General features: G+C 42.5%; 1 protein-coding gene across 1 annotated transcript in view; it reads left to right on the top strand.

The window, feature by feature from the left end:
- The window catches only part of TSHR (thyroid stimulating hormone receptor), a 57,461-nt gene that overhangs the window by 32,138 nt on the left and 13,311 nt on the right, over window positions 1-12,012 (top strand). The window contains exon 9 of the mRNA XM_083503925.1: window positions 4,787-4,864. Coding sequence (XP_083360051.1) covers window positions 4,787-4,864 — 78 coding nt within the window. The remainder of the gene's footprint in view (window positions 1-4,786; window positions 4,865-12,012) is intronic.

Genomic DNA, 12,012 nt, shown 5'->3' with positions numbered 1-12,012 from the left:
ATTCTTTTTAAAAAGAGCTCCCATTTGGAGCAGTTGAACTGTATGGTGCTTTAAAATATAACATAAACGTCAACGGTAAATTGGTGTTGTAAAATTGAGCCCCACAAGTATCTTTCTCTTCCCTTAAAATAAACTCTTGTATCGCAGACTGGTGTGTCATCATGAATGACAACTGCCTGGAAAAGGAGACAATTCACATACGTTGGAATCTAAAATGACCGTACAGGATTACCCCCCATCTTTCCTTTCAGAAATAATAAACTTCACTGGCACTTGATGCTCCTTAGCTTCAGTCAAACATATGAATGACAGTACTAATATAATTTTTTGGGGGGAGAGGGTGGGTTTTTGTGGGGAGAGAGCAAGTGTTGCTTCTAGCCAAAAGCCACAAGGCATGCTTTTCAAGTTCTTTTTTTGGTGTCTCTTGATGTGCTAGAAATGTTTAAAAATATGGTAACGCTAGGTAATTCCAGCATGAATCCTGATTAGCTTCCTTGGCTCAGGGACTCGCAACTAAAACAAACTGCTTTAGCATTTTAGTAATGGATTCTAAAATAATGAAGACATGCCCTGACAGCGAAATTTATTTTTGAAAGTGTAATTCTAGCAGCTTGGTTGGTTTGGTTGTTGCTTACACAAAGTGCTTTTAAAGTGAAGTGGAAAGAAGGAAGCTAAAGAGCAGAGGACTCAAAATTAGGTATAGCTTGGGGTGTAAGTGAGACACAGGTATGTGACTTGGACTTTTCCATTGACAAACCAGTCTGAAAGCTTTCCCCATTCATCTGTTTGGCTGCATATATATTTAACAACAACAACAATCTTTATTACGGTCCAGAGACCCAACAAATCGTTATCAAAGCACATATATATTTAAAGCATATCTCCCACCCCACATTCTGGGAACTGTAGCTTACCTTTATTGAGGCGCAATTCCCAGCACTCTTAACAAACTATAGTTCTTAGGATTGTTGGGGAAGGGGGGAATGTGTTTGAAATGTATAGTACCTATAGACAAATGCCTCTACTGAATATACATGCACTGTGCTCCTAAATTCCTTGCGCCTCCCTCTCCTAAAAGAGATTTTGCCAATCTGGTCCTCCTCTCCAGCCAGATGTTCATATATTACATACGGGAATGTTGCCTTAGCAAAAAGCTTTCTGCCTTTCCCCCTGTTCCATTCTGCCATTGCTTCATAGTCTTAAACTGTGTTTCATTCTTGTTTGGTCTGCACTCTGCTCTGGCTTCGACTTGTCTTCTCGCACAGCAAGAATTAGGAAAAATTCTGATGCTTCTTTGGTCTAGCCCAGCTCTGCTTTCGTTTTGGCACAGTGTCCCAGCTCCGGTCTAAGACAACTGACCAAGTTTCAGGCTGTCTCAAGGCTTGGATTTTCAGCATCTGATCATTGGCTCCTACCTGAGAGAGGCTGGAATGCCGATTTTGGATGGCCCTGTTATTTTGACTCATGCTACAGCAACCTGATGGGCGCCTGCTATTGTTTTATGCCCTTCCAGATAAGAAATAGGAGAAGAAAGATGGACTTGTTGCATTCCAAACAAAACATATTGAACATAGTTCCAGGTTCAGAAGGACCACTTGTGGAGCTCCAAAAAAGGAGCAGAGAGAAATTGCATTTCAATACTTGTGGATATGACCACAGAGCCACAAGTGTCTGGGGGTTTTTTCGGGGAGGGGCATTGGTCATTAGGCTATTGTTTTTGTGTAGCTTGATGGCCCAGATAGAGATTGCTGGAGAGGCAGGCAGGGATTAATGGAGAGGTGGTTCAAGGATAGAGCTGTATGTGCCCCATGATTTGCCCTGTACCTCCTCCTAAGCTATATTGCTGCCTTAAATAATTTTGTAGTATGCTGCCCCATGAAGGTTCAACTGGCAGTATACGGCAGTTGGCTTCTGTAAATGGGATTGGAAGGGGGCACCATCTTGTCCTTTATCCCAGACCTCAAAATGCCTCGAGTCAGCTTTATAAGGAAATTCAAAATATCTGAACAGCTACATCAAATAAATAGTTGACATGGACACCAAGCTCTTTTTGGCCATTTTGAGCACTGATATGACTCCAGTGATGGCCGTTCACCATTTACATATATCACTGAAGAAAAAGGTGTTGAGAAAAGAATAACAGAATGTTCTTTCTGGCATGGAGTTAGGCGGGGTTGGTTGGCTGGCATCCATCTGTCTCGGGAGACGGTGGAGGAATGAGCCTTTGGGGATGAAACCAAACTCTTGGAGGGTTGCAGAGCCTGCTGTGGCTGTAGATATGTTTTGTTGCATATGGGGCAGATGAAGGCATCTGGTTGTGCTGACGCAGAAGCACCATGGTGTTGCTTTTCTCTGCACTCCTCTCAGTGGTCATTCTTCCTCTGGTCACTGCTGGGGATACACAACTGTGGATACACAACCTGTCTGTCTGTTTGTCTCCAGGCACTGTGGTTATCCGTAGGGGATTCCTGCACCGCAGGGTTGATGTTGCCAGCCTTCATGTCACCTTTGTAAAGCAGAGGTGGTCTGCCAACAAAACCATTGTGAAAGATGTGGGCAGCTCCTAAGTAACAACGCTTCTCCAAAACCAATTCAGTTTGAACTTCTAACCCTCATAGAAAAAGGCTTTTATCATAGAAGGCTTTTTTAAGCCAGTCAATCCCCGTAGAATAATAACATTAATAAATTCCTCGGATCAAAGAAACGAAACAAGGTCAGAGCCTTTTCAGAATATGTGTAAGATTTAGAAAGGCAGATAGACAGGATATTCTGTCTACCATTCAGATCTTTCCCACCCCCCGATTTATTTTTGTACCTCCTTATGTGATGCTTGTGCTATAGGTAACTAGACAAAAGAGGCCAAGCTTGTGCGCACATGAACATATGCTTGCTTGCACAGACATAAGACTGTCTGCGCAGACCATCTTCCAAATCTTTACTCATAAATGTCCCTCCCTGCTGTAAATAGAAAGGTGAACTCCCCCCACAGGGAGCACAAACAAGGGCCAAACTAGACAGTCCCTTAAACGTCTGTATGCCTTTTAGCATATTTTGTCTTACTTTCTTTATTAATCACCTTTAACATTTATTAAAATAAGTTCTCTAGATGTTGTACCAACAAAAACATAACAATAAAATGAGTTAGCAAGAAAAATCCTTTTGGATACTATTAAAAGAAAAGGTTTAAGCAACTGAAACCCATTAACATCAGGAAATCCTACATTCTGGCTCTTAGATGTTGAAGTTGGCAGCTGTCATTGCAGCCCCTCCTTGCTAAGGCATTGTTATGAACATGTCGTTGGTTTGAAAGTCTGTGTTGCCTTCTTGGTAGAACCAGATAGCTAGGTTTCAATTTTCCAACGAAGTCCTAAATATCAGAGAAAAGACTTGTAAAAACAACAACAACAATTATTCATCTTCCATTGATTTTTAGTATTCAAGGCAGAAGAGTCTTCCCATACTTCATTCTAGCACACCAAACTTCCCATCCATATGTCAGTTGTCTAATGTTTTTTGTTTAATGTTTTTAATTTGCAAGGGCTGTTTGTTCGTTTGCTTGTGTGTGTGTGTGTTTTTAAAAAAACCAGCACCACGTTTAATCTTTCTAAGGTGCTTACTAACTTCAGGCACACTCCAGTTTTTGTATTGTTGGAAATTTTAAAATCCATAAAGCCACAGAAAAAAGCAATGCCACTGCAACTTTATATATGAAGAACTTTGGGTGCTTCCAGATAGAGTCCAGATTTTCTTAACATATTGTTGCCCGTATCTACATTGACTCCCCCCCCCCAATTCTCATCTCTTTCCTTAATCACAATAAGAAGCACCCACGCCCCTGCCATTCTACTAAAAATGCGAACATTTCTTGCACATTGTACACACATTATGATGCACGTTATTATATTACATGCAGTTTTCCTAAGCGCTCAATACAAGTGGAACTAATTTTTATGATTGATCAGGGATCTCATAATCCTGTTCACTGGTGTCCATTGCCATGCCATTTCTACATATCAAAAAGAGAGCCACAAGTTTCTCACCTTGATTGACAGATTATACATTCATTATTGCTGGTGTTGTTGTTGTTGTTGTTGTTGCATTATTCACTGGTGTCCATTGCCATGCCATTTCTACATATCAAAAAGAGAGCCACAAGTTTCTCACCTTGATTGACAGATTATACATTCAATATTGCTGGAGATTATACATTCATTTTATTTCTGCAGCACTGGGAGGACTGGGGCATCTGGATACTTTGCTTGCTCCCCTGGGTTGCTGTTTCTTGAGATAGCTCAGGTCACTGGTTCCTTGAATATTAGAATCAATGCCTATTGAAGACATTGCTCTTTTAATATGATTTTTCTAGTCTGAATATTTTCTGGAATTTTTTTAATAAGGTTTTTATTGTTTTAACACTTGTTTCCCACCCTGGGCTGCTTTGGGAGGAAGGGAAATGAACATTCTGTCTGTATCAGAATTTTAGCTTGCTGGATGGAACGATCTCCCCTCCCCTCCTTCTGACCACTGTTCTGGGAGTTATCCTGACACGCACACCACAACCAATTTGGGGGGGCAAAGCGGGGTAGCTGCTGGTGAGGCTCCTTAGGGAAATCCTGTCCATAGGCTTCAGTAGGAGCCCCGTGATGAAGAAAGTGGGCCTGATATTCAGCAAAAGCTGACCTAGCTTCCCAGTCTGACTTTTTTACTTTTTACTAGTCCCATACAATTAACTCTGTTAAAATATAAGCTATCAGCTAATTATTGGTGCTATCTTTCCCCCTTGCAGGTATCTGAATAAGAACAAATATCTGAGAGTTATTGATGAAGATGCTTTTTTGGGTGTGCAGAGCGGTCCAAGCCTACTGTGAGTAAGAGCAAGGAGAGATACCTTGAAATTATAGCATTGTTATTTAATGGTACTCTAAGCATCCTCTGATGGTTGTTTCACATAATGTGTCTTTCGTGCCAAGGGCACTTCACAGCCAAAGGAACAAGCACAGCAGATAGTTAACTCTTGATTGTCAAAGATAACACTCAACAATCGCTTCTACAGCTCTGGATACTCTTGCGCAACAATCTATTCCCAGGTCCGCACTCAATGGAGCAGTTGCTGCACCAGGGGACCGCTTCTGCTCCAGCAGTTTATGTACTTCCTCCAACGAGCTTCGCCCATTCAAGCAGAGGCTACGCCGGCATAGGAGTTTCCTCTGCTCATCCCTTTTCAATCCCCTCCTGGTTCTAGGAGAGAGTAGTGCAGGAGAAGATGGGGAAGCACCTGGCCCTTCACTTGCCTGACTTGCCTCTTTTCCTCTTATTCCAACTCATCCTGTGCTCCACCCTCCATCTTTGACGCTTCCCCTGCCTACGATTCTTGCCTCCTGGCTGGTACAGTTCCACACAAATCACTGGTCTCGTCTCCCATGTCAGACTTCATCCCTCCTTCCCCTGGTGCGCACTCGTCAGCTTCCCAACAGTCCCTGACATTTCGCTAGTGATGATAGTGCCAAACTCATGAGCCAGCCTGCCTGTTGTAATCTGAGGCTGTACTTTGTGCCCTACTGACACTGAAAGTTGGTTTAGCTGGAATATGGTACAGAATATAGCCTTTTTGCTTTTGACCCTGCTTTGTATAACTGCTTGCCTCAAGAAGCCTGGTTGTTGTTGTTGTTGTTATTATTATTATTATTATTATTATTATTATTATTATTATTAAAATGCATATACCGCCCTATACCCATAGATCTCGGCTGTTCACAACATAAAAGCACAATATAAAAAGCACATAATAAAAACAAGAACAGAGGCTACCCAATCATCCACCTTTCCACAGCGCATCCCTCTGTTGGCTTTTTGATGCTCCGTTAAGACTTTTCTTTTCACCAAGCTTTTGGTCAGATAGCGTTGTAATCAGGTAAGCCCTACCTGTAGTGTTTTATATCCCGCCCCCCAAAAAGAGGGGCTTGACCCCTTACATGTATTCCCAGTGTTCACACACAAATAATCAGTGGGTCCCAATCATCCCTAACCATTGGCCAACCTGAATAGGGTTGATGGGAGTTGGAGTCCAAAAAGCACACCCCTATTATAGAAGATGTGAAACCAGTGTTTGCCTTGATAAGGGCAGACTTGCACACTTCGAGAGCTGCCTTCCAAACAGCGGTCCCAGAGGCTGTGTGTTAACGCAAGTTCATGGGAACACAGGAAGTGGCCTTTTACCAAGTCAGACTGGTATCCCACCAAGGTGAGTATCGTCTGGCTGTCAGTGGCTGTCCAGGATTTCAAACAGGGGACATTCCCAGCCCTACCAGGAGGTGCTGGGAATTTAACCTGGGATCTCCTGCATTCAAAACAGTTGCTCTGCTAGTGACCTGTGGGCCTTACGCCACCCCTCTTTCTGTAGCTGAGGCAAGTGCCATTGATTACATTGCTGTGTTTTTTGGTCACCACGCTCCATCCTCAGATATAAGCAAGAAACGCAGCAGAAGGGACCTAGTCAACAGTTCTCTTCCAGCCTCAGAGGAATGATTACGCACTTGCTGCTCTTCGCATAATGAGATCTTGGCTAGGATTCAGAGGCCCAATCGGCATAATCTACCAACTGTGTCAGCCAGCACAGCTGCCTAAGTTCCAAACAAAAGAGCTCAAGTTCTGGACAAGTTGAGCAAAAACAAAATGAGGTTCATGATTTGATCACCTTTTCTAGCATGCACTGCTCCAAATTCAACCGAAATATTAAGTCTTTGGGCACAAGGGAAACATTTCATCCAATGTTAAAAATAAACGGAGAGAGTTTGGAGTTAGCGATTTGCCAACTTCTGAGCCTTCCCTTCCCTGAGGAGGCTTCGCTTTCATCCTGAGGTTGGCTGTGAGAAATATGGAAAAACAAGGTATAATGAGTATCACAGACCTATTCTGACCCACGGACCCTTTCTGCTAATCAGATCATGACATATTTAATAGGATTAAAGGCATTTATTTTAAACAGTCTTACTCTATCTTTGCTGTATATCTTGCTGTGTTAAAATCACTTTACTGTATATTTTGCTGTATTCAAACCTCCTGGTTTAAGATCAGACCTAAATCTGTCTCAGGTCAGCTCATGTTCCACAAAGCTGGGAAAACACAATCTAAGGTCTTAGTGGACAGGCTCTGTGATAAGCAATGATGTTGTGCAGTGTCACAAATTGTGTTTGTTTACCACTTGTTCTCCATGCTTCCATACTTTGGCTTGGCCTTTTGGACCCAAATCCAAATGGGGAGGAGAGAGGGTAGAATTTTGATCTCACTGCCCGCCACACTGCCATTTGCGCTCTCCCTTGCTATGGTGGCAAAGGAACAGGCCTCTTTTGCTGCCAAAATAATTTTCCCCCAGGAAACTGGACGGTGAGAGGACCCTGAGTTAACCACCAGGCATCTTGTTGGGTTCACCAAGCAGAAAGTTAGCTGTAGACACTTTCCACTCAGTCGATTCCAATGGCCTCTCCTCTGTGTTCCCAGGCCTTGTGTCTATGCACTTCCCTCTGTTGCTAAGGATATGTCTGGGCCAGTTTTAGGGATTTGGGGAAGAAGGCGCAGAGTGAGTTATTCTGACCCCCTTCTATTTTCAGCAAGGATCCAAGGTCCCGACTTTCAGTGGGAATACACTTTCCCTCATTTTGGTCCTGAGGATGGTTGCACAAGGACACCCCATCTGGCTTAACATAAGAAGTGATCAGTGGTGGTAGGGTGGAAGGCAGGGAGACCAACAGACTGAGGTTGGTGGGGCCATGCCCCATTTGCCCAAATGAACCAGCCTCCACTGGGAGTCATAAGATAAAGTCTGTACTGCTCTTCAGTGTCATTCATAAACTGACCTACTGAACCTGTCTGAGGGACCAGCACTCAATACAAGATGTGTTTGCCATGCAGCACTTTCCAGAACCAATCCCTGATCTGGAAAACAACTTTAGGTAACAGGGTGGGAAAGTATAATGCATCTTAACATGTTGGGATGTTATCTTCTTCGTTGGCATTGATTAAATACGTGCTGCTTAGTGGTTAATTTTCAGTTATGTGTTCATTATCTATTTTCTGGCTTTTTTAAAAAAGAAAAGAAAAAAGGTCAGTGCAGTGCGGGTGCTGGTGATTGTTTTGCAGGTGGCTGGTGTTCCTAAAGCATCTTTCAAAGCTCTTTCAAAGCAGCAACATGTAATTGTTTTCAGGTGTTGTTGGCCGAAATAGGGAATGCTGCAATGAATTCGTTTCTAGCATCCAATACATTGAGATCATAGATAGGCATTTATGAAAATATATTCATACCAAAATGGTTTCTTGACAATCTGCTTTGTGTTACTAAGTTGCTTCAGCACCAACTAGATTGGCTTTTGCAAGGAAAACACAGAGTACCAAACTTCAAAATATGAAAGCTGGCAAAACTTTAAATGTGCAGTCCATTTGAAATCCTTTTTCCCCCATGTTTGGCATTGAGAACGAAAGCAAACAGCCGTTCGTGGTCATGGTTATTATACTTTATTATGTTTCCTTCATATAAGTGTTAGGGGGCTGCAGCAATCACAAAGCGTTCCTACCAGAGGGTTGGGGGACCTCTGACATTGGAGGGTCTGAGATAAGCTTAAGTCCTTCTTTGGGGCATCTCATGGGCATCTGACTGGTCATTGCGAGTCTAGGATGCTGGACTAGGTGGGTTTTAGGCCTGATCTAGCAGGCTCTTTTATGTACTTGCCGTGTTTTTCCATGTATAAGATGCCCCCATGTATAAGAGGACCCCTGGTTTTTTGAAGCCAACATTAAGAAATCAATATTTTAAACATCAAACAGAACAGCTTTGAGCTTTTTTGGAGATGGGGAGGAGGTCGCACGAGCTTTTTTGATGGAAGTTGGCCAAAGTTGTTGAACTTTGTTAGGGTTAGGGTGTTAGGGTTGCCATATTTCAAGAGCCCAAGCCCAGGCCTAGGCTGCCAGAGCACAGACTCGGACCTGAGCCTGAGCCTGAACCCCTGTGCATTCACTATCTGTGTTTAAGTCGACCCTCAATTTTTGACTTTAAAAAATTAGCAAAAAACCCATTGTCTCATACACAGAAAAATATAGTCTATCCCATGGGTAGGCAAACTAAGGCCCGGGGGCCAGATCTGGCCCAATCGCCTTCTAAATCCAGCCCACGGACGTTCCAGGAATCAGTGTGTTTTTACAGGAGTAGAATGTGTCCTATTATTTAAAATGCATCTCTCGGTTATTTGTGGGGCCTGCCTGGTGTTTTTACATGAGTAGAATGTGTGCTTTTATTTAAAATGCATCTCTGAGTTATTTCTGGGGCATAGGAATTCGTTCATATTTTTTTCAAAATATAGTCTGGCCCCCCACAAGGTCTGAGGGACAGTGGACTGGCCCCCTGCTGAAAAAGTATGCTGAACCCCTGGTCTATCCAAAGTCCTGCCTGGCATCAGGAAACAGCGTAGCAAGGTGGGAGGAATACAATTTCTGTCCTCATTTTTTCCCCTTTCTGGATTTTAATTTCTGTATGTATGTATATTTCCCCTCAACTAATGAGTCCCTGCAGCTGCTCAGAGTGGCTGGGGCAACCCAGTCAGATGGGCAAGGTACAATTGTTGTTGTAGCAGAAGCCCTGGAATGATCACCTTAGCATGAATTCCCCCCACAGTATTTACCCTATACATGGATTTTTACAAAACCTTCATGCATCTTCAAAGAGGCATTCCCTCTTTCTCAAACACAATGTAAGCACTGCATCGCTGTAAGGTCTGTTAATTTATTGTTATTTGATAAAAGTTCCTGAAATACACTAGATGCTATACAAAAGTAATACAAAGTTAAAATGAGCATGCCCTGCCCAAAGTCTGAGCTCACAATCTAAAACACACACACACACACACACACACACACACACACACGGAATAAGTGAAGAAACTGCATTGGCTGCTTCCCAATGGGGATCTTATATCACAAACGCTCAGATCCAAATTTTCTGTGTGTGCTTTTGGCAATATTAACACACATTTCCATTTTTCCATCCACACCACTGGATGGAGTTTGATAGGATGCAAAATAAAAAAATAAACAGGCAAACTAGGACATGCAAAAGAGCGCAGACGTGTGTTTTACTTACTGCATGTGCATCAAAATGTCAGCAACAGTATATTACTGATATTTTATTTGGAGTGTTACATTTATGCTATGTTGTAGTGGATTGTAGTTTTTATATATTTCACTGCTTGTGTCTTCTAAGATTGCCCTAAGAAAATGTTTACCTTTAAATATAGTGTAACCCCCCATGGATGGAGTTCTACCCCACTGGAGAAAGGTCAGAAGCATTGCTCCCAACTCTCTGGGGCAGCTTTTATAGGGTGCAGGAATGGAAATGGGGACTCAACCAAAGTCACCTCCCTCATGATCTTTTATGGGATCGACTTCCTTCCATAAACAGGAGGGCATATTTGAATCCAAGTCAGACGCTGTATGTAGCAAAATTGAGCATACAGTGGTGCCCCGCAAGACGAATGCCTCGCAAGACGAAGAACTCGCTAGACGAAAGGGTTTTTCGGTTTTGCGTTGCTTCGCTAGACGAGTTTCCCTACGGGCTTGCTTCGCAAGACGAAAACGTCTTGCGCTTTTTTTTAAAAGCCGCTTGAAGAGGCGCAGTTGCGACGGACCGTGCTTCGCAAGACGAAAAAATCGCAAGACGAAAAGACTCGCGGAACGAATTATTTTCGTCTTGCGAGGCACCACTGTAGTATGTTAGGGAATAGTGAAAGGACAAAAACAAAATTATAAAAATTACATCACCAAGTTATGTAGGGCATCAGTTGCTTAAATAAGTAGATTCAATAACACAGTAGAAGAGTTCAGAGATTATTTAATAAGGCACATTGTTTTTATACTGGCTGAACTTCAGAATTTGTGAAAATTGTTACGGCCAAGGTTGTGCAGAAAAATAAAAATAATGTAAACCAGATGAAAACTCTGCGGCAAAAAAGGGGGAATTGAATTCTAATCTGTTTTATTAAACCTAAGTCTTTATAAATTTGAGTTTGAGTTTGATGTTTGTTTCTCCTTAATTATATAGTCACATGTCATTGTTCTTTTTAAACTTACAATCAGTTTTATTTACTTTTACTTTCTTCACATCCAGAAATCCTGCTTGGGGTTTCTTGGTTTCCCCCCATGAAGATTATCTTTTTGGGCTGTGATCCTTTACACACTTACTTGTGAATAAGTCCCATTGAACTCACTGGGCTTACTTCTGAGTAAACATGTATAGGATTTCACTGTCAATGTACTCTAAATCTATACAGATAAGAGAGAGAGAGAGATTATATTTTTGTTTACCAGTAAGAGCTCTAATTAAATCACCCATCAGTAATCGTGGTTCACATAATTCAAATGCTGCTACCTTCTAGAGCATTAGAACTGCCAGAACCTACTATATCAAACAGATATTAACCAAATGAAACTTTGAGGGGGCACAACCAAGTGCCCCAACGCAGGTGGGCAAGGAGTGAGTGCATATGCAGGGGCAGATCTAAAGGTAAAGGGACCCCTGACCATTGGGTCCAGTCGTGACCGACTCTGGGGTTGCGGCGCTCATCTCACTTTATTGGCCGAGGGAGCTGGCGTACAGCTTCCGGGTCATGTGGCCAGCATGACGAAGCCACTTCTGGCAAACCAGAGCAGTGCACGGAAACACTGTTTACCTTCCCGCCAGAGTGGTACCTATTTATCTACTTGCACTTTGACGTCCTTTAAGCTGCTAGGTTGGCAGGAATGGGCAGATCTACTATGAAATTAATGAAGTTTAAGTTTCATGGCCCCCAATCCAGGAGGAGCCCCAGAAGCAAATTTAGCTCACACATTGCTTGAAAATTTTGAGTCTCATAGACCCACTTTGAGTGGCATACCTCAAATTGATTAATTATTTGTTTTATACATTTCAACAATCCCAAAGTTTGTCAGTCAGTAGCACAGATGTTGTAAAGATATGCTGATCTGTCACGG

The sequence above is a fragment of the Podarcis liolepis genome, assembly GCF_965112155.1.
Source record: "Podarcis liolepis genome assembly, chromosome: 1".
NCBI lineage: Eukaryota > Metazoa > Chordata > Lepidosauria > Squamata > Lacertidae > Podarcis > Podarcis liolepis.
The sequence above is the reverse complement of the archived record's forward strand: the minus strand, read 5'-3'. Positions and strand labels throughout refer to the sequence as shown.